At 39.1% G+C, this 24,449-nt stretch overlaps 1 protein-coding gene across 1 annotated transcript; it reads left to right on the top strand.

Annotated features, from left to right (window-relative positions):
• Positions 1 to 6,217: 6,217 nt before the first annotated feature.
• cygb2 (cytoglobin 2) lies at positions 6,218 to 23,366 on the top strand. The gene is made up of 3 exons (XM_018665012.2): positions 6,218 to 7,066; positions 16,515 to 16,746; positions 19,348 to 23,366. Exons 1-3 carry the CDS (start codon positions 6,867 to 6,869, stop codon positions 19,510 to 19,512), a joined length of 597 nt encoding a protein of 198 aa, XP_018520528.1. The 5' UTR covers positions 6,218 to 6,866; the 3' UTR covers positions 19,513 to 23,366.
• Positions 23,367 to 24,449: the final 1,083 nt, after the last annotated feature.

Genomic DNA, 24,449 nt, shown 5'->3' on the forward strand with positions numbered 1-24,449 from the left:
ATTGTAGTCAACCTTGTTACATTTAATCTGAAATACAGCCTTCAAGACCAAATTTTCTCAAACCAAAGTGCAGTTAAATTGTAGTTCCCCTTGTTTCTGGATTTTTACAGAATTGAGCATCTCTGTCAAATATAGGACAGAATAAGCCTTATCAGTCCGCCATTATCAAAAAATGGAAAATAATATTCTTTAAAAAAACAAGCTGATTTGTTTGCTTATTTTACAAGAAGAGAGAGAGAGAGTGTGTGTCAGGGCTTAGAATAGAGGGAACTCATCTGTACAACTCAGAGACACTGTTATAAGTTTAAACTTCTCATCTTTGTTAAGAGCTAGGGCGTGTAAAGCACATAGAAAATCTAGGAGAGAGTGGATGGAAATCAGCCAGGATATACACTAGAAACTGATCAGGGAATTAGGAACGTTTCTCTCTAAATTGTACTGATTCTAACTGGTCACAAGATGGACCCAGAGAACCACTGTTCAATGACCCTAAGGCGCCATCGTGAAGAAAGTGTTCAACTCCTTTAAGTAAGCAAAGGAAGCCCTACAATGAAAATGTAACATAAGTAAAACTATGTAAGTATATTCTGAAAAATGTACTTGTATAAGTATAAAAGGTAAAACCCATGCAGAAAATGGTCCCTGTGACAGAAATTGGACTATTATGTATCATATAATTAGATATCTTCATGATGCTTGTCCTGTCCAACAAATAGTTCAAACATCAAAATTATTTTAAAAGAAAAAGAAAAAAAAAGAAAGAAACTAATTAAAGGGAAAAGTCCATAAATCCTCAGTGCTATAGCTGGAACCATAAAATAACCATAACCATAAGATAATTTTCATATTGATATTGATATTTGATATATTATGAAACTAGTTACCAATTCTATTTCTGTCAGTCAAGTAGCCTAGTTGATTACCTGACTAATAGTTTCAGCTGGGCAGTTTTATAACAAAGGGTCATATTTCATAAACACTTCATATGTATATGTACAGAAATTTTAATTGGTAAACAGTAACAGGAGTTATCAAATAAATGTTGTGAAGCAATTTCATCTCTGAAATGTGCTGGAGTATAAGTAGAGAGTAAAGTACAAATACTTCAAGAACTAGAGTACATGTACTTTGATTCCTCAGCTGCTGAAGAGAAGCTCACAGCAGCAGTTGTCATGGTAACGGCCCTAAAGTAGATTACTTTGGATTACAAAATGAGCTTAATTTGATAAAAAATGTCCCTTAAGAGCCCAATGTTAGACCAGGTTTGGTGTTAGGCATGATTTAAATCAAAGTCTCAAAGTCTATACTGTGAGTGGGTAAAGAGTGAGACACAGAGCTGTCTACAAAGATTTTCAGTCACGCAGGTAAGATATGTTAACTTTGTTAATGCTAATTGAAAAGCACGTGAGCAGTTGGCTTCCTGATTTACATTAAACATTATTATTTTTACATTATTATTTTTACACTGAATCCAAAACCAAAACAGTAAAGTTTATAAAACCAGCAATCAGCTAACAGTAGGTAGCTAATTTATGCCTAGCTATATGATTTTCTTCTGCTGCACAAAAATGTAAGGGGAGTCCATACTGCACTTTCTCATCATGTTATCCACTATATATATATATTTAAAAAAAAAAAAAAAAAAAAAAATAATAATAATAGTACAATAATAAGGGAGGTAAGACTCATTTTCACTGCTATTTTGACAGTTATTGACTGATCATGTAACAATGGGTGGTAAACAACACATTGAATACTAGCTGCATTATTCATTTCATTAAATGGGACATTTTGCCTCTTAAATCTCTGCTGGAAATAAATGATGCAGTTCAGCATTGCACACAATCAAAAATGTTCAATGCAACCTTAAAGTCATTTTACCTTCATCACCAAATACCCAGACCTGCAGATTGACTCTTTTGAATTTTTGGTGAACAAATGTGCATTGTGTTTGTTTTACTATATTTCATAGCTTAGATACACATATTTTCATAAGTGGCCTATACGTCGCAATATCAAATAATACACCATTACAAACAGACAGCTTTCAAATAATGAACCACTTCTAAGATGGAAAGTGGAAAATGCAAATTGCAGACCTCAGTATATTGTATTTATAGCAGTCATTTCACCTCATATGCCCTCATTACTCAAATGATCTGACATAATAGCATTGCCTTGTGTTCTGTGTGACAGACAGCAGAGGGCAGCAGCAGAAAAGGTAAATATCTGCAGACCTTCAACTTGGCAGCTGTCTTAAGGATCTGTGAATCCCATATACACATGTACTGTATATGACGATACACTGTTATGTAAGTTATACGGTGAAATTATAATTCAAACTGTGTTTAAGCTTCTGAGAGTCAGACGGATTTCTGTCAGAGGCACACATGTGTCAAGTATCTTTTTTCCCCATTTGTCCTCATATACTCCCTCCATATGTTTACTTCCAGTAACACTTCATATGTGAACCAGTCAACCAGTCATGCTCTGCCACACAGATTCGTCAGTCATAAAATAGTAGACTGAGATTTTTTTTTCTCTCTAAATTTCATGTCATATAGCGAGCACTGGCATAGCTAGAGTGACAGATGCAAGACGTCTGAGTGAGTTATTTCATCTTGCCTTGACGAGTGACAGAGTGACACCCTTTGGTGTGGCGCACAAATCTGCCATTTTGCAAAATGCTGTGACAGCTCTGTCTCTCAATTGTTGGCTTCTCCAGTCGCCTCTGTGGCATAATAGACCTGTCATCAGCATCGTCCTCCACCATCCCTCTTCTGCTTTTGTCTAGACAGCAGTTTATCAAACATCTCCATCTTTTTTTTCCCTTTTTCTCCCCTAAGCGCAGATAAGGAATGTCAAATGTGGCATTTTCAATACCACCGTGCCAGATTAGATAGAGATAAATGTTTGACCTCCTTGGGCACTGTCTTCGGTTTTCTGCACATGCATAAATTGATCTGCTCTCTGGGCACTTGCACACTGTAAACATCTCATCTCTTTTTTTCCTTTCTATCATTGAGTTCTACAAAATATATTTTCTTTAGTGGACTGAAATAGTTTTTCCAGTTTTCAATACAGATCATCTTACTTGCAATATTTCCTAGAAACAAGTCTTGTTTCTTTTTTATTGGTTATGCTGCCCTGTTCATGCAATAGCTCTTAATTCTTTAATAAACAAAACTTCTGTTGGAAACATGTGAAGTAATCTGCAATATTTGTTGTTCTCTTGTGACTGAATAGACTAAATAGGCTCCACTATATTTTTCTAGTATTTTGTCCATTTATTAATCTGCTGACAGTTTATTTGACATACTGTGGATTATTTTATGGTTTGATTCCAGTGTTTTTAGATTCTTATTTTCTTGGCAATATGTAAAAAGTGCTGAGACGTCATTTATTTAAAATATAACAGTTAACTGAATAAACAAAATATGACAAAACCCAATAGTTTAGACATTTTGGAGACTTCTTAAGATTTCTACAGTCCTGGGTACAGCCTCTTGACTATAATGACTTGTTAAGAATTAGATCTTTTGCAGCCACAGTTTGCGTTTCAATATTTATTACAGTGTGGTATTGTGTGACAGGGGTGATTAATTCAAAATTTGAAGGGTTAAAAAACCAAGACATATTGTGATTATGCAGCAGCCAGTGCGCTGACAGTAATGACAGTCTGATCTATTTCCTCTCCTGCCCCAGGTCACCCTCAGCTTCCTCCTTACCTGGCAAACTGTCTGCTGCAATGTCCACAGAGAGTTTGTGGAGAAGCAGAACCGTCTCATTGTGTCTTACTGTATGTGTACTTTGCCTAAAAGCAGGTAAAACACACAAATCTCCCTCTGACCGTGGCACCTGGTTACATGTAATGTCTATTATGTAATGGCATGTCACGTGTATACATTTATGTTTAGCATAAAAAACTGAAAGTAGTGGTGAGTATAACACAATCTGGTATAAGAAAATGATTATGAATGGAAGAGGTGAGATTGTTTTTCAGTTATTCAAGTCAGAGAACAGAAAGTTAATCAGCTGCTGTTCACTTTTCAAGCTATAAAATCAAAATATTTGCTGGCTCCAGGATCTAGTAGACCTAATATCTTTTGGTTTTGAGCTGTTAGATAAAACAAGCATCTGAATATGTTATCTTGAACTGGGAAATTATAATGCACATTAGTTACTTAAGGATATAACTGACAGATTAATTAATCAGATAAATGAGTGATGATATGATATCTCATATATCCCAACATCTTGCGTTATGCTCCCAAGTTGTAAACTCAGTCATGTCAGAAACTCCATAGGCTATATGGTAATTTTACACATTATACAGGTCATTAAAGGCGATGTTGACAGGTTATTATTATACATCTGTGTTGCCTTGTGGCTGCACATAACAAACTGAGCTGCAGAGAAGGATTTTTTTTTATCACCTGGCAGGATCAGAAAGCCTAGAATAGCTTATTCAAAACTTTGATAATTTTAAAAATATTTATTTATATATTCAGCCTTTACTTATACAAAAGAGCCTGAGCATACATGCTCTGTTGCAGCACTGCCATGTTAACAGTTGAACAGAAGAAACAAACAAAATAACAAGAACAGACAGATTCATTTATAAAACAGATAACTGACGGTAAACATGGTACAGGCTCAGTAAAAAAACAATCACAGGTCGAGTTGTTCTTGAAGTTAGGGGGAGAGGTATGAATGTTCTGATTCCAAGGCAGTCTTTGCCTAGATCAGTTCTGGTTCAGGGCTCTTGGAGCATCAAGCCAGTCACTGGAGTGGGTTAGACATGAGCCATAGTGCCAGAGGAGCAGAGATGAGATACAGTATAAGATGGGAATTTTCCAACAATGTTGTATCTGTACCAGCGGTTATTACATCATCTCAGACAGGGAAGGCCAGCCATCTTTATCAGTATTGAGTATTATCAGCAACGACGGACCTGAAGGCAGAGTGGTAAATTGAGGGGTGTCAGAGTAAAGGCAGAAGCATGTCGATATTTGAAATCCCCTTAATCAGAACTGAGAGGAAAACTGGTGCACTGGTCTCCTCCATACAATCAGAGGACAGCTGGTTTCTGAACAAAAGGCCAAGCACCCAGTTTAGCTACAAAGATGTCAACATGATATTTGAATGCTAATTTCTTACTGAGCCAGATGCCAAGATATTTTACATTTTGGAAGTGGAGAGATGTATATTATTGTTTTCTGTGTCTGTGGATGTTAACTAGTAAGAATTAAACTACCTACAAACTGCAGACAGACAAAGTTAGCAGCTAGCTGGTGAACGTAGCCAAAGAAGCAGATATTTTTCACGTTAGAAGCATGTTTCCAAACCAACAACATAACATATTGTTGCCTTATCAACTTGAAATGGGACTTAAGATAAAATGACTGATGATATGTCAATATTGTGTTCACAACTTGTTTCTACTGCCCTCAAGTGCCCCCCCCCCCAAAAAAAAAAACAAAAAAAAACACAAAAAACCACAGCTAACAGGTTTAATATGACAAACATCTTAAAGCAACAGTTGCCTACACAGCCATTACACATGGATTAAAATAAGCTTTTATTTATAGTTTGTCAAATGTGCGACAGTCACTATCCTTTTAGCTCTGTTTTGGTTTCCACCAGGGAAATATCTGTATCTTTATCTGCTGAATGCTCCACTGATGTTCACCAGCTAGTCTCAAACTGTGTCTGTCTGCTGTTTACTGCTGAGCAGGTAGTGTGTAGTGCTTTTATCTGACCTTTTTTGCAACCGCCTGCTGCTGTTGCTGCTGGAAACGAGGCTGACTAGAGCTGTGAGCGTGAACCAAAACAGTGAGCTGAAAGACACTGAAACACTCTGTAGGGCTGAGGGGGAAAGGTCAGCTGTAAATCCTCCGTGGGTTCATCTCTGTGAGTAACAACTTTCATATTATACTTTGAGCCATTGTTACTGAAAATATGTAGAGTAGCTTTAATCGGATAGAATCAGCAACACAAAAAACAGTATTGCATGCGTGAAGCTGGTTTTTCAGATTTTGGTCACATACAGAGACAATGTCTCCATAATAATTATAAAAATGATAATAAGAAAATCATTGATACATCCATGTTTTTGTCTAAAACAGACAATATGTGTCTGTTGTGTGTGTGTGTGTGTGGTGTGTGTGTGTGTGTGTGTGTGTGTGTGTGCTGGGGGATGAGAGACCCTTAACGCTCTCTTTCTCTCTCTCTCTCCCCCTCTTTATCTCCAGATTTCTCCACCCCTCTCTCTCTCTCGCTCTCTCTTTCTCTCTCTGTTTTTCTCCCCACCCCGCTCTCATTCCATCAGGTCCTCACAACACATACACCGCAGCCTCCGAACGCCTCATCTCCTCAGCCAGAGCGAGAGGATCAGAGAGAGGGAGAGTAGAAGTGACAAGAGGAGCAACATCAGCATCACTGACAAGCATCTCCCTCACTGGGGGAGAGAGGGGGACAGAAGGGAAAGTGGCAGGAGTGAGGAGAGAAGACAAGAGAGGGGGCAAAACAGTGAGGGAAATAAGTTTTTAGTCGGAAGGAGGACAAGTGAGGGAGAGTTTGGAGTGAGAGAGCTTGGTAGGTGGCAGTGGGGGGATTGGGCGCTCCATTTTCCCTTTTCTTTTTTTGGCTGTGAGCGCTGTCTGCCTCCGCTCTTCTCCTTCTCCCCTCCTCCTCCACCTCCTCCTCCTCTTCTTCTTCCTCCTCTCTGCTCCTCTTCTCACCCCGACTCTCCTCTCCCAGCTCCCGCCGTGGGGTCTCAGCTCTCCGTCTCCCTCCCCCCCTCCCTTGCTCCCTACCTCCCGCGAGCCCTGCTGGGAGCCTCCGGGCTGCTGCGCCGCAGGGGGATGTCTCGCAGGGAGTCTCCGCCGCCGCCCTCGCCACCTCCACCCCCGCAGCTGCTGGGAGTGCGGAGAGGAGAGGTGGAGTGCGAGGACCGTCCGGAGCGCGCCGAGCCGCTGTCCGACGCCGAGAGGGAGATCATCCAGGACACGTGGGGGCACGTCTACAAGAACTGCGAGGATGTGGGGGTGTCTGTGCTCATAAGGTGAGTTTGTCTCTGTGAAAAATCAAATTTGTCTCAGCTTGAGTCAACATACCGACAAGAGAGTGGTAAACCCATCTTCACAGACAAAGATGCTTAAGTTCAAGGCTGCGTGTGTTGATGTAACGCAGTTCAGTTTCCCCGCTGCTTGAGCTCTCTCTGTCTGCAGGTCTGTTTGGATGTAGACGCTTTATTCTCACAGTGAAACCTGGCACTTTCCATCAATTCTCTGCCATTAATCCAGTGCATCCTTGATAATTAGTGGTTAAAAAGTAAAGCACTCTCTCCTTATTTGTCCTCCGTCTTCTTCAGTCTTCATCTTGTTTCTACTTGCATCAAACACACAACAAAGGCAAAGGAACAGAGGTCTTTTCAGCAAAATCAGCAAAGCAAATCTTTAATGACGCCTAATTGTAGATTTTTGTTAAAAATTAATCTTTTTTTAACACAAATTCCAAACCTGTTTATTGTGCATTAAGAAACATTTTTGTGGGTTTTCTCCTGTAACATTAAAAACTCACCTGACTGGTCATAATGAATGTTTGAAATATCTGCTAATGTGAATGGAGAATTACTTAGTATAAGGTTTTTCTCAACAACCTCCTTTTCTCTTTGCTTTGCTTGTGAATAACCAAGAAACACAGTGATCACATACGTGAAAAGTAACCAGTAGCAACAAAATGTTTCATACAGTATTTGAAATGTCAGAAAAACAAACGAGGCACATCTGAATAGTGCGTCAGAAGCGTAGGTATCAGCAGCACCAGAAACTCAGGAAAGTATTAGGTGTACTAGACTAAAAATTGAGTAAAATGGTTTGAAACTTTCCTCCACATGATTTCAGATTTCATGATTTCATGATTTAATATTGTGTTTTTTCTAGTGCATAAAGGGAATCTGCTGAAATTAACGATCTGGCACTGACAGGAAACAGGCAGTGCACAGTGTAATAAAGGTAACTGTGCTGCTGTTTTGGTGGTTGCTGGTTTACAGCTATGAACGTCTCTCAATTATTTGTTCCAGAGGCTTCTGAATGGACTGACCTATTCGCCAGCTGCACAGTTTACAGAGCACTGTAGTTAATTATTTCTGTGTCATTAATGTGTGTGTGTGGAGGCAGCAGGATGTCAGTCGCCTCAGCCAGAGCAGGGAACCCAGAAGCCTGAGGAAACCTGGAAATCCTTTTCAATGAGCAACTTTAACTGGAAGAATGAGGAGCCATTTTGGATCATGGTCTCCATCCATGATGCCTTTACCATATTACTTACTTACAACAGTGGCCATTTTGAACTGAAGTTTCACAGATTTTTGTCTTCACTTTAACCATGTCAAACTCTCATCTAACCTCAGTGATCTTTAACCTCAACCTTGACCTAACCATTTACAATGTCACACTTTATCTCAAGGATTATAACTAAACACAATCTGTTTATTCCAGTTAGTGTGAACATTTGAAGCACTTTTGGCCATGACCCTGCAGTGGTTATTGATTGTGCACCAAAAATAACTTAGCGAATTTGCTATTCAGCACACCCCATACTGCTGTGTATAATATGCATATTATAAAAATCTTGGGAGAAATGAACAACCACATGTTATATGTTTACAAAGGCCCCATAAAAACAAAGCCAGAACTTAACAGCAGTTAAAAATCTTGATTTTACTGATGCCCAGGGGTTTATCTCCTTACTCTGCTGCAGTGATGTAGGAGTGCACACCAGGGTGTGTCGGTACACTGTGTCATCACTGTGGGGTGGAGTTACAGGTACAGACTTGAGACTTTTAACCAGAGAGGGCAGTGAAACATATAGATCATAAATTTGGATTCATATTGCCTTAGTCATCACTGAGTATAGGCTGCAAAATAATTTGTAATCATTATGAAATCCCTACATACAGCATGAAAAACTATTCCTTTTATGTCACTAATATTTTGAGGGACGCTTTTTGTTCATGGACAAGAAATATGCAGAGGCACACACACACACACACACACACACACACACACACACACACACACACACAGAAGTTCATGCTCTGTGCTTGTATATAGAGTAATTTATGTGTCTAAGCATCAAGATGGGTCAGCGACAGATCCTCACCCACGACGTAGGAAACCCAGTGATAACAATTAATGGAGGCTGCATTTTGCATAGGCCACACACACACACACACACACACACACACACACACACACACACACACACACACACACACACCATGCTGTTATGCTGTTCTGCACCCATTCCCTCAACCTCTCACCAATAACTGAACTGTGACAAGTGTAGGGAAGGAAGGAACATCGCATTCCTCTCTCATTAAAATGCTGAAGAAATACTTCATAGTCCACATCGTCTTACACTTTGACAAAACACACGTCTTAATAAGCTGAATTTGTAATTTGTTCCTCAAGTATTTATATTTGAGTTGGGTATAAATCATGTATAGAAGAGAGTGTAGGTGTCATAAATTTCCATCTTTGGATATACTGTATAAGCACCTTTTTTTTTTTATTATCAATGCCTCTTGCTCATCCATTGCTTCTGTCTTCTTAAGTTGTCAAAATGTATCCGTAAACAGGAAATCAAACATTTTTTCCAAGAGCCTATAATCTTCAACAGTCAGTAATTCTCTGTGAAGCTTCACTGCAAAGTGTTGCAGACCAACTGGATGTAACACAGCTTGACTGTGTTTTTCCTGCTTCTTTTCATGTTTATATATTTATATATCACACAAGAAAGACTTGATGCGTTTGAATGTCCCCAGCTAAACTGTCTCAGTGTTACACTAAAGAAGCCCATAAGGGCTTGTTAAAATGGACAGCGAGTCGTAGTCAAGGAGACCAATGTGAGTGAGACAAACTGATTTTTGGTTTGGGGTGATGAGATTCCCTGAGGGGAGAGAGCGGAAGGGGCAGAGAGCATCTTTAGTGTGGTGTGTGCATGTGTGTGTGTGTGTGTGTGTGCGCATTTGTGCGCGTGCATGTGTGTCTTGTGCTCTTATCTGTGGATAACAGCAACAAGCCTTGGCACTTAAATGTCTCCCTCCATGCTTCACTATCTGTCTTCTCCTCTGTCACTCCTCTCAATTCTTTACATATCTTTCTTTCCCTAATTTGCCACATTTTCTCCTCCCTTGATGAAAAAGTGACATCCTTCTTCCCTCCAAATGTCAGTTCATCCTGATGACCGTCAAAATCAATTATGTCAAAGCTGCCGAGCGCATTACAAATCCAGAAATTTGCTTTGCAGACTCTGGTGTTGATACATATTGACAACTAGCTTCTCACAGCCAAGGAGCAACAGAATGTGTTGAAAGTGTACAAGATAAACAATAACAGGATATACACAAGTTATTTTTTTTAACTTAAACATTTTGGGAAACTTGTTTATTTGCTTTATAAACAAATGATAATTTGAAATATTGGATAAGAAAGACTTGATTCTGTCCAAGTCCAAGTTCAGACTTAAATGCTGAAGCAGTTAGAAATGTTGTCGAGTAATTTTCTGTCAATCTACTAACTGATTTGACTTCGATTGTTGTAGCGCTTTATTTGACATTTTAATTATTCTCTGTTACTCTGTGCAATGCACAAAGAGTGTAATTACCAACAGTTGGCTGGCTGTTCCTCAGTTACCCAACATAACCTGAGGCTGACACTGGGTCAGGGTTCTTGCACGGTTGAGATCTTATTTTTGAGATCAGCGCACAGCATCGCCCCATGTGAACATGGATTTGCATTTTTACGTCGATCTATCTGCCTGGATGCATTGAGAGAATAGACAGTGACAATATAGCCGCAGTTGATCTCACCAATGCGTACAAATGCAATTGCACCAAAGAGTGAGAGCACCCCAGGCGTCGGCAGAACAGTGCATATGGCAGCTTTGTGAATACAATCAAACCCTGTGTACTTTGACTCAAATAGTGTAGCGCTCATGGGAAGATTCAAGCACGTTTTCATAAGGCGGAGGATATTTAAGTGTCACAGTGAAACAGAATTTTGAGAAAATCTCACTTGATTAATTTGAGGTATTTTCCTGGTGTATTTGTAACAGGATGTTGCAGCAGGACTCACAAATGGGATTGGATTACTGTATATCTTTACTTAAACCAAACATGTTGACATGCTGGTGACACTAGAGAAAAAAAAAAAAAAAGAAAATCACCAAAACCAGCAAGACACATCCTCTGGGGAACATGACTATCTGTACAAAGTTTCATGTCAATCCATCCAATAACTGTAAAAACTCTTCTGTCTGAACCAAAGAGACTAACTGACAGACACCAACAAAGTTTCCCAAGGAGGTATAACACCTTTCCTGTCCCCATATCTTTTAAAACCATTATCTTATGAGAAGCTGTTTTGCTAATGAATATGAACTGTTCCTTGGAAGAGGACAAGATAAGTTCCACTGCAGAAGTGATCTTCAATAAAAAATGTGTTCACTAATGCAAAGCACCTATTGTTAACTGACTGACTAATTGGTAATTTGGTCATATTTATTTTTTATTTATTCTAAGCCTTCTAAAATCAAGTCTATGTGGGTTGCTTTTTATTTGTCAATAATTAAGACACAGTATGGAGCCACAGAGTCTGCCTTGTGAAAAAGACGTCCTTGAAGTTCCAGCAGTGAGGCTCAAGGTTGTTCATGGGGCTCTAAAGAATTATAAAAAACCCCTCCAGTCTAATCAAAGTGTGATTAACAAGCCCCACTAATGGCTTTGATGACTTCATTTAAATGCAGAAACAGGTGCAAGAATGTGTTCAGAGCTCTCCAAAGTACTAAACACCAGTACTCGTCTCACACAGGGATGAAATGTTTCCCACCGTGACTCAAAATACATGAAATGTAGTTCTAAAATATACTGAGGATCAAGTTTTCGCTGTTATCACAATGTTTTTAGCGGCATGAGTGAATCACTTTGGTCCAGACTGAAATACATCAATAACAACAATTATTGATTGGATTGAAATTTTGTACAGACAAGCAAGTTTGGTGCAGATATTCATGGTTCCCAGATGATGCATTCTAATGACTGGTGAGCCTCTGTCTTTTCCTTTAGCAAGGCTGACATTTGTAGTTTTTAACTACTGCATGGAAACAACACCAGTTTTGGGATTACCTGCAGCCTGTGTTTAAAATGTGAGGTGACCAGACCAGGGGTCAAACCCCAAAGGAGTCAGTATAGTTTTTATTCTAAGAAATCATACGTCCCATTGTACAATATTGGTAAACCAAATTCCAAGGGTCATGGGATCCAACTTAAAGGGATGATAGGGACTTGTAGACATTGAAACACCAGAGCAAAAAAGCTTTCCTGTGCTTGGTGATGTGCCTGTTGCATATTTTCTTTCAATGTAGTGTAAAACCATGCCTTGGCTGGAGGGGATTAAACATTTATCATTCTAACACAAAAGGACAGGCACAAAAAGGACTCTTTTTTTCTCTTCAAAGAAAGCATCAGAGCAGCACCCTGTTTTCTTAAAGTGCTGCAGTTAACTTTCATGTTTGTCTGAGCAGAACAAGAGCTACTAGACAGTCTGTATTATTCGTGTCACCAAGGAAAAAAGTGTGTGTATGTATCGTGACAGCTGGTAGAGCCAAGGCAAGCTGAGCCTTTGTATGCCTAGCATGACATAGGATCTGGGGGATGTGGATGTAGTGTAGCAGTGCTGCCGAGGGCCAAACTCCAACTGGGAAATAACTGTACTAGCAATTCTAGTCAGCTGGAGGACTGACAAGATTTAAAGTGGGTCAGAGCAAGTGTGTGTGTGTGTATACACATGTAAATCCATCTGCTTTTCAGTCAGTGTTTGTCTGTAAAGTTCTAAAGCTCTGTGTTAGCTATACTCTGCATTGTTGTTGTCATTGTACTTAATCTGTCAAATGTTTCCCCAAACCCCTTTAGCTAAGCTTGTGGAAACTTTCTTATTCCTTTGGCATGCACTCTTTCCTCCCTCGTACTGAGCTGCCCTGAGCTCGCAGTCGGCTGTGAGGAAAACTGTCAAACCCCTGAATCATAACAAATCCTCGTAACTAGAATCCCAGAAGACAATTTACATTTTCCTTTGTTTATCTCTCCGCTTACATCTACCAGGGTGGCTCCAGAATGGAATTTACTACATCTGCAACTAAAATAACTCCTTAAAAAAAGAACCTTAAACACAATCCAGACACATCAGAGATAAGTGTCATTTTCTTCCACATCAAGAGTCTTAAATGAGGAGCAGAGTTTTGAAAAGCTTGGCAAGGACCAATTATTTTCTCTGTTAAACAACAGTCGAAACAGTTTCTCAGGTTTGTAGGAGCATTTCAGGACAGGCTCACTGAACTACTTTTTTCATCAAAGCCTAAATCTATTTTAGGGCCCGGCACCTTGGTCCAGACTGCAACATCTCAACAACTGTTTAGATAGATCACAATGGACTTTGGCTCAGACATTCATAGAGCTCAGAGGATGAATCCTACTGTCTTGAAAAGCAAATATATTATTATATTAAATATTGTTATATTATATATTATCATATTAACAATTAAGGACAAACCAAACCTTTCATAACATTATACATGCTTTTTCAGATGTACAGTGTGTTATGTAAATGGAAATTTTATATGTTAGTCTTAAAGACTTAAATTTTGTCAGATTAAAGTGACATTATGTAACAATTTTACCATAAAAGCTTCAAAAATCATTTTGATGTTATACTGACTTGTAATAGGGAGAATGAATGTGTCTCTCATTCACACTCTGTGCCCAGGATGCCTCTTTCTACACTGCTACACTAACTTGGTTTGAGCGGTTTACTGATATTAAAAAGGAACTTGTTAGAGTACTGTTAACCAGCAGAGTGATAGCTACTCATTTCAACAAAAAGTGATCATAATACTCTAATACTTTACTCTGTAGAATGTTACAACACAATGTGACACGCAGAGGAAGCTAGCTCAAAAATTCTTTCACTCATTTTCAAACCCTTTAGATGAATTTTGCGTTTGTTCTGTACACACGCAGACTCGGAGCCCGACAGAATTTAATGCACCAGCATCTTGTAATTACCACTTATACTGCAGAGGCTACTGTTGCAGCTGCTCAGCAAAAGTTACATATTGGTGCTCTGCTAAAGAATAGAGCAGCAAATGGTTCAGTCTAAACAATGATCAAGTATTCAGTATGTCTGCTGCACTCAACAGGGATAACTGACTAAAGCTTGATTTGGTAAGATTCGTGAGTATGTGTGGAAGCGTTTGTACAGCTATTTAATCTGGTTAATGTTGTGCCCTCAGTTATGTCTTTCACAAACAGCACCAGACAGGCTTGAAAATTAAACACCTCTCTTCAGCACACCTGCACCACATTACACTCAATGAGGCTGATCAGTCTTAACTATCAGGGTCTCATCGGAGCCACTGTAAAGGTTTCTGTCAAGCTCCAGTCATACTGATGCTGCAGAGATGGATTACACACTTTACACACATGGAAAAGCATAGTGCATTAGTGCATAAACTGCACTTAAATACTTCCTAAGGAAGAAAAATTACATGAGACTAATCAGAATTTATGTCATGCTGTGGATTTAAAGGCTTCAGGACATCGTTTGCATTGTTTGACTCCATTTTTGTAAGATGAAAACGAGGGACTGTGTAGCCTTGGGTCATTCATTTCTCAGTTAAATTCCAATTTTTCAAGTATGAATCCCCACATTCTCTGGTCAAATGATGTGGTACATGCATGATTCCCATTACAACAGATTTCCACTGGATTTATTGTGGGGACTCTAAAGGGATTTGTCCCAGTTGAGCCTAATAGATGTCATAGCTGTCATTTTTATTGCCAACAACAATTCAAGAATAAACAGTAACAACAACGTTAAGTGAAGATGTATTTCTTGGTTCATGGTTTTAATGCTGTCTTGTCTTTGGGATTTTAAAGCGTATCTTACTTCCTTCGCTCTTTGTGAAATTCCTCCAGAAATGCAGTACATGACAGAAAAATTATACACAGCAGGAGCATCTTCCCTCTGCTCGTATCTAATTCCTCATCTCATGGTTCTTAGCCTTTCTTCACATGAAAAATATAAACAAGACAGTAAAGAAAATAAGAAAATCCAAACTGTTATTTTTCATTTACCTAGCCTGCTCACCTCTTTGCTGAAAAGGGACAGGATTTGAAAGGTGTACCAATTTTTATTTCAATTTCTGTTACTCAACAACAAGATTACTTCAGGCTTCTTAATTCATTAATTAATTTTTTTGACAGTTTTCACCAGTGACACTGAACAAATATGATGGGAGAGAAGGAGTATGGTGTTTGTTTTGTGTGTTGTTCTTTTTCTAGAGTATCAGATAGTCAATGGAGCCACTGGTGAAGAGATGGTTGTGTGTCCAGCATCTCAAATGTGTCCTGTTTGGGGTGTGAACAGCACTTACGCATCATTATGTATGATAATCTCTGGCCCTGTCGTAACCCTGACAGTTGGCCCGGCTGATTCACACCTTTAATTTATTGTTGTTGTCTGTGACTTGCAACTATACAAGCCCATGAATTTTAAAACTCTTGCTTTAAAAGTAGAGGATTCATTGATTTGTGTGCTCACGGTGTTGATAAATGAGACCCAAAGTTGAGGCGAGATGAGCCATATTTTGCACAAAACATTTTCTGTCCTCACCTCATTTTGTTCCTGATTATTTCTCCCTTTCTCCTATTCACATTCGGCAGCACAAACCACCTCATTATTGGAATTTCAGACCACATGAAATGGCACGTCTTGCTTCCATAATAGTGATGTTTTGCTGGAACAAAATGTTGAGCAGCACTGTTCAAATACAGCAGATACACTAGTTTGTATTTCACTACCTCTAGTACCCTATTATTAGGACAGGAAAGGAGATGAAAAAATGTAGGAAGAGTTCAATATTTGTAAAATTCGCTTTACTTCAGATATTATCACATAAATGATAAGTAAAATAATTTCAACTCATGCTCTAACTAAATATGACACTAAATATTAAGACTGATGTGCCTGAACATCATTAGTTTTGCAGGTACTTGGTCATAAACCACACTACTAGACAAATTTGACCTGCTGGTGGCTCTGGATGAGAAAGATCACCAAAGTTACTACAATTAATTCTGAGGGAAACAAACTTTAGAACCAAATTTCATGAACCACAAAGAAAAAAAAAAATCAAGCTGCTGGCGAAGTCAGATGGAAAATTAGGAGTTAACCAAAGAGCTCATAATCTAAGAACCTGTTTGTACAGATTCTTTCCATAGTTTATCCATAGATGCTGAGAGGTCAGCTCATTAAAGTCATAGGATTAATTGACTTTAATGGACCAAAGTAGTTGGCCAACCAACACTGAAATCCCAAGAGCTATTCTGTTAAGGCAAATAGTTTTTTCTGTTTTCTCAGCCTAATGTGATTGGGACATCTTTTCTTCCTTAGGTTCTTTGTGAACTTCCCATCAGCCAAACAGTACTTCAGCCAGTTCCAGGACATGGAGGACCCAGAGGAGATGGAGCGAAGCAGCCAGCTTCGGCACCATGCCCGCAGGGTGATGAACGCCATCAATACTGTGGTGGAGAACCTCCATGACCCAGATAAGGTGTCATCAGTGCTGGCCCTGGTGGGGAAGGCCCATGCTATCAAACACAAAGTGGAGCCCATGTACTTCAAGGTAACTTCAGGACATAATCCATCTCTGACACTAACAAACTTTGTCGGCCTGCTACGCAATGTTTCACTTTGTGATTTTTTTTATATTTCCCAGCATTATTGCTACCAACAATCTTAAATTACCTTGCCACAGGGGTGTTGCTTTCTAGTTTTGTCCACTTGATTGGTTCGCCCATGAAACAAAGCAGACTCCACCCTGAAAGAAAATTGTCAAGCTCTCTCTTTCCTACATAAGTAGCACTCTCGAAGAATTTTCTTGCTTCACCAGCCCCTCTTGACTTATGAAAGTACCCCATTTGCATCCAAAAGACATTTTCTCATTACCAGTCTAATATCACAGGGGATTCTCCTGCCTATTTAAACCTACTCAGGTAAAAAAAAAAAATCATGTTCCTGTACTGCTCTTATCTCATTATTATTTTTCAAATGCAGTCTGTTTGTACTTGAGTGAAAAAATCTAGAATGGTTAAGTGGCTGTTTGTCTTGTTTTTATATCAAGTCTAGAAGTTATACTTTATTCAGACACGACAAAAGAGTGTACAAGAGTTTTACAGGGCCGACAATATATCACTCCCAGCTTCTTCAGGTTTTCTTGATCACAGATGTTCTGTATAATGTACGAAAGTAGCAACTGAAGGAGGATGGAGGTACTGTTACAAATCAAGCAGTAATTTACAGTGAAACCTGGCTGGAAAGCAGAGTTTGACAGTGTTTACTACAGCTGTCGCACCTGAAACAGTGGTGTCACAATGTATTGACACACCCTGCAGTACACTACACTACACAACAAAGGAGGAAGTTAAATCACTAGAGGTTAGAAAAAACAATGTTTTCAGCTGGAGTTATTCCTTAAGTATATAAATATAATATCAGACACATGACACACAGATGCTAAACAGATCACAAGAATAGCATATTTCATGTTATACTAATACATAAAAGAACTACAACGAATAATTTTAGAACCCATACCTGGTAGAGTGTTACTTAAACGGCAAGAAAATAGTAAAATAGTAAATCAGCAATATTCATGAATTGAAGACATTGACAAGTAAAAAAGCACCAAATAGAAGCAGATTGCGAAAGAATAATTAAACAGCTGTCAAAGTTATTAATATTACTAAACATTTAAATCAATTCAGTGTGCTGTTACTAGAGATAACAGTGCTGATTACCTGTGGTGGCAGGAAAAGACAGAATCAGAATAAGTATCATCAAAAATGTTAAAGATACAATGTTTAATTTGGACCCTATGGTTGCATCATTTTCAATGAGAAAATCCAATGTGCTTCCCTCTTGATCTGATTGAAGAGAGAAGCATATGCTTCCCCTCTTGAGGTCTTTTGAATGTCGTCTGCAGTTTGTTCATGAATGCAGCTGTGAAGAGAACACGCTGCCACCATTTAAGCACCGTTGACTCCCGATTGCCTTTAGAATTGGTTTTAAGATTTAATTGATCAGTTTGTGAATAGATCATTAAATGGATTAGTCGCAATGTGCACCTCCTGAACTCAAGGACAAGGGTGAACTCTTAAGGTCATAATTCAGTACTTTTGTCACGACCTGTTTTTGTCATGATAGTAGTGAATGTTTTGTTGAACAACACAGTGTATATCATTATTAACTCTGAAACTTTTACTGGTTATCATTAACATTATTAAACCTTGTTTACTCAGTCTTTGGTCTCCACCAACTGCTGAGGGAGAATATCTGACTCCTAAGCTTCATGTTCACCAGCTCATCGCTAACTGTGTGCATATGAAAACAACACAGTGAGTGCAGTGAGAGCAAACGGAAACAGTAAAATTGTGGGCTGGACAGCGAAACGATGAGCTGAAACTCACTATAAAGCTCATTAATGCCGAGGAGGGCTGCCAATTTGTGTCATATTTCTCCAAGTTCATCACCTCAAGCGATTTTGGTCACATAATAGCCGACTGTTGTATGTCACAGGGCCAGTGGACGGCTGGAGAAACATCACCTGTGACCACCTGTTGCATGGTCAGGTGACAGATCAGGTGGACAGGTGGTCAAAAGTTTTGGAAAAGCGAAGTAAATGGATATTGTGTTAAGAACATTTCACCAAAATGCAGTTTATCCTTTTTGATATGTTTGTAACCGTTTTATTGCCACACAAATGTGATACTTAAGGAGTTTCTACATGTCCCCATTTCTCATAGATTGTGTTTCATTGCTTCGACACCACTGCTCATCTACTGCTTATAAATTCACCTTTTCCCTCTCTGTCTACTACTTTTTCCACTCCCCAACCGTGTTGTCCTCTCTCTCTACTTTGTCATTTTCATTCCCTTTGTATTGCCTGTCCACCCACCGCTTTCATGTTTTACTGTTATCATTTTCAATTCTCACCTGTCTCGCCCACTTTTCTGTAACAGTGAATTGGTTTCTTTTTTCTCTACCACTTTGTTCCCACTTTACCTACCGAATACTGTTTCTCTGCATTACTCTTTCCTCCCTCAACCTGCCATTATCTTGATAGTCACATATTCCCACTCTCTCTATCCCCACTCTCTCTTTCATACCGTTTCCCTGTTTTTTTTGTGTGTTAATCAAGTTTCTTTCTCACCCTCCCTCTTCCCAGATCCTGAGCGGCGTGATGCTGGAGGTGTTGTCTGAAGATTTCCCAGAATTCTTCACGGCAGAGGTGCAGATGGTGTGGACCAAACTGATGGGGGCGGTGTACTGGCACGTTACAGGGGCCTACACAGAGGTGGGATGGCTCCAGGTCTCCAGCTCAGCAGTGTGAAGAGTTAGGAGGAAGAGGGGGTAAAGGAGTTTCCAGTGGACTTAATGAAATGGAGAAAAAGGAAAAATTATGTGTTTGTGATCATGTAAAATCTAAAAGGAGAGTGGGAAAAAAGCAAGGGGTTCTGCAAGGATGGTTTCACAGACATGGATGAGATTAACGTGGTAATCCGTGTAACTCTGTACTTTATGTTGGTGACATTTTGGTGCTAAGCCTTTGTCGCTGTGGTGTTTCTGCATCACACTTCCCAGAGATCGCTTGGACACCAAACGATGTAGCCATTTTACTTTTTAAGTTTTAGCTCATGTAAGTGGTGCTTTGGTGTGTGTTTATAGCCACGGAGGTGATCACTGCTAATGCTAACTATCCAGTTCTTCTTCTGTTTATTGCAGACAAACTGCCACCAAAAATATATAACACATCACTTCCTCTGTAGCATGGGATCTTTCCCATTAAAGATCTACCAAGTGCTTAGACATATCCAAAAGCTTTAATGAACTGGTAGATTTTTTTTTTTTTTCTGGTCTGTTACATTCATAGACAATTGACCCTCCACTATGCCTCACCTGGCCTGTTGCTAGGCTTGTCAACCTTTCCAGTTTAGTGTGGCACGTATACAGTTTACAGTGATAACAGAAGTAGATTTGTCAGTCAAATTCTTAGTTATATTTGAAGCAAGCAGTTCCTTGACTACTTCATTTTATTTTTAGAAGATTTTACCATGTGTAATGGAAACTGTAGCAGATCATCAGTTGTTGCATGCTCGCTAATTATTTTTAGATGCAAATTAAAAATTCTCAGATTGACTTGATTTAAATCAAGGGCCTTGAAGCGTTCGTAACAATTACATCATATCATGCTAAAGGACTAAGGCTGAAACTAAATATTCAAGATCTATGTAGAAGTAATAAAAAGAAATGATTTTTGTACTGCAGGATAGCTAAAATACTGTGTTACAGTAAAATATTTCAAGGAAAATGAAATAGTATTACATCCCCTGTGACTGGCTCAGATATTGGTACTATAAAGTTTAACTACAACTTGGTCCCCTCAAAATAACATAATTAGCTGATAATATGGTCCTTAGTCTAAACGCTAGGTTCCTACTGTATGCAGTAAGTTAATTAGCAGGCATGCTAATGTTTGCAGCTTGTATTTCAGCAGATAAACACACTGTTCATCCATTGTAAACTTAAGCTCTTGTATTTTTGGTTTTGTAACAGCAATGAAAGATGTCATTACATGTGCAGATATTCAAAATCTTGACAGGCTTGCCATACCTAGTTACTTAAGGTATGACTGGACAGTCGCTGTTCAGGGAGGAGTTTTAGTGAATGGTCAGTTGGGAATGTCAGAAACACACATTTACACAAAAATGTTGCGGATTATTACTTTATGGAGTTCATTTCTGTGGAAACCTGTGAGAAAAGCATCTTCTGGCTAAGCCACACATATGAATACACCTCATGATATTTTGAAAGCGAGATTAAGAAATGTTTTGACAAGGAATGATTTTTAAGCTATGAGAGGGGGGCAGTTAGTTGTTGAAGCCCCAGCTATGGGACCATGGAGCTGCTGACTGTTAATAGATTCTCTTTGTGTCCTACTACTAGTATATCCTCATGTTTAGGGGACCTGAGCCCCTTTCTCTCTCTATTGATGCATTGCGTGCTCTTAATGTCTTGTTTAACTTTACTGAGGTGTTGTTTGTATAAGTGTACAGTGGGCAAGTGTGCATACTCTTCTGCCTTTGTTTACAACTCATTGGCACAGTTGATCTGTTGACGTGTTGAAGAGGGCTGTTTTTTCTTTGCTAAAAGTCTTGGACTAGCAACAACGCTTTAAGTTCTTTTTTTTCTTGCCTATCACTTTCATTACACAAACACACATTGTGAAGAACTATCAGCAGATGGACACAGTCAGTCACCACATATGTACACATTCACACACAGGCATGCTATAAGACCTCTCCTGTGCTAATATTTACAGGACTACTGTCAGTTAGTTTACCTCTTCAAAACCCCATCACAGAGACATGCTGCATTAAAGGCTCCATTAAGGGCTTTAGAAACTCACTGGAGGTCTGCGAAAATCCATGTCAGCTTTAGAAGCGCCATAAGTCTGTTTCGTCTGTTTAGACTTCTGACCAATGCAATGCACGAAGTGACATTTAAATACAAATACATGAAATGCATAATTTGAATTGTACTGCCTACGCTCTAACACAGTGGATGATTTCTTCAAGAGGAATGGTGCCAGATTAATGTCCTCATAGTTTCTCCGTAATCTGTCCCTCCTGTGCATACCGTCAAACTTTCTTTACCTTACTTAACCTCAACTTCTTCTTGTCGCCGGTGCGTGCGCCAGTGTTTGCTAGTCCCCATCTGCGACTCTCTCTCCAGTCAATTCCCAAACATAAGCAGCAAATCTGTTTAGGATGGACATTTGATCCAATTTTCAGTTTGCATCTGCTCGAGTGACGTCCTATATCTCCCATCTGAACCCCCCTTGGCATCGGCATCTGGCATTAATGAGGAGGTAATGAGTCTCCTCTCCTCCTCATTTGGTCATTCATCTACTGTAACTTCCCATTGCCTCTGTTAGGACCGCGCCACTGACAACAAAAACAATTACGACTGGACAGATGGCCTCGAAGCCACCCTGCCATGGCAGCCATTCACAACAATTCTCGTTAAAAAAATTCATTCACTTGCAGGAAAATGAATTCAGTCCGATTACATTCAAGGATAAGTATCACTAATAGACCACTGTTTTCCAAGTGCTCACCATTTTACGCCACCCCCCACCAGTGTGTAAATTGATTGACTTTTATCAACCAGGAATAATATTGGGGAAACTACTGAAGAGAAAAAGGAGCAAAGTTAAATTTGATTGAGTTATTATCAAAAATACGAACTGCATGTTTACAGTTAGTTGGCTAATTAGTTTCCGTTGCAAGTTAAAATCTGCAAAAAACAGTCTTTGCATAAGAAGGCACAAAGCTCTCCTGCTTGAGAGAAAGATCGCCTCTTTTTCTTTTCCTCTCTGTCACACATCTGTTCATCTTGTACAAATACCTCTGATTCATTGACCTTTTCACAGCAGATATTTTTACTTGTCGAGCACAGGTGGAACTAATGACATTAACGACGGCTCTGATCCTGCAATCACTGCAACGTAGCAATTAAAGTGCTATTAGATACACCTGTGTGTCAAGTCAAAATGTCCGCTGGTCTGTTCGACTTGAGCTTCTTTTCCTCTGGTCACATGTGCTCCCTCTGTAACGGCTCTGTGCCCTCTGCCAGTTTGAGAGCCACTGCCTTAGACCAAACTCTTAAATCATCACTAAGTCTATTTCCATCTGCCTGGTTTTATGCACATTTTCAATCTGTAGCTGAAGAGAAAAAACTAGATTTGGGTGGAAAGGAAAGGATTTATTTAAATGGTTCAGGCATTTTGCTGACAGATTTATTCAGAATAATATTAATATGCTTAATATCTCCATGGTGTCATTATAATTTAATGCATATTGGTGTATGGAAGTCAAGAACAGCTATCACATTTTAAAAATCCCATTATCACAAGTTAATGTCCTGTTATCTTATAGTCTCAGTGTAGCAGAGTTTTGTTTCCTTGAGATAATGAGATAATTAACCTGCTATGTTAGGATACGGTTATCATGAGATAACAAGATAACTTGTGATGTGATAGTTACAATCGCAGCCACTCTCAGTTTCAATATCTGTAAAAATAAAATAAAATAAAATTTACACCCAACTCTTTGCAGACGTATATGGAAAGCTCCCATTAAACAAGTTCCTTTTTAAGTTGAACTGGAGAGTCGTAAGTAAAAATACACACAGGAGTCAAACAAACCTCAAGCTAAACTATTTCCACTTTGGCTCAAATAGCTCTGGAGGCAGTAAAGCTGTTGTCAGTCATGAAAGATCCATTTTAAATACACACCAGTCCCTATTCTTCTCTCGACTCCTGACATCTGCGTTCCTCCGAGGTCAGACCTCAAGCAGCTCGCAGTTCAGGAGTATTTTTGTTAAAAGCCCCCCCGATGTTGTGTTTATTAAACACTGTGTAGTGTGAAACCCATCTGCAAACACACTCACACAGAATGCAGACGTACTGTTTCTCTTGCTAAGCTGCAGGTTTTGTGTCCCTTTTCCTCTATATGCAGCATGTTCCTCATCACACTATGAACACACACACGTACAATTATGTGCAGACACATCCCAATCAAGTTCACTGAATTTCTTTATCACTTTCTCTCTCTCTCTCTCTCTCTCTCTCTCTCTCTCTCTCTCTCTCTCTCACACACACACACACACACACACACACACATACAGACGTATGGTCTTGCATCAAATTGGCTGAGTTGGGCATGTCCTTGCATGCCGAAGTGTACTACAGCAGGACTTAATCCAATATATATTTTCAGTCATTTTAAGCTGAAAATTAGACAAACTTTCCTTTGCTTGTTAATCCATCTCACACATTCATTCTCTTCCAGCAAATAAGGGCATCACAGCACATGTGGAACTATGTGTTTTTGTTGTGAAATGTTTCTGTCTATCAGTTAAAAAGTTAGGACTTTATATTTTTCTAAATATATCTATGAGAAGGAATCTATGTATTTGAATACTGTATATGAATATGTCATCGTATACTGCATTGTTGGTGGGAGCGAGTGCAGTGGCTTTGTAGTGTTTTTGAGCATGTTTGCACAGCCTACCACAAACTTGTATCTTTGCAGACCTGGTGAAAATGAATCATGACCATCAATAAAATATACTTATAAATAAATATAAATTTGTCTCTGTCTGTCCTGAAGCTTTTACAGAACTGATTATATTTCTTCTAGCTTCATCTAATGTTAGTTTTCACTACACACATGGACAAATACTAGATGTCAACATTTAAGCTTA

Source organism: Lates calcarifer, linkage group LG5, assembly GCF_001640805.2.
Source record: "Lates calcarifer isolate ASB-BC8 linkage group LG5, TLL_Latcal_v3, whole genome shotgun sequence".
Taxonomy (NCBI): domain Eukaryota; kingdom Metazoa; phylum Chordata; class Actinopteri; family Centropomidae; genus Lates; species Lates calcarifer.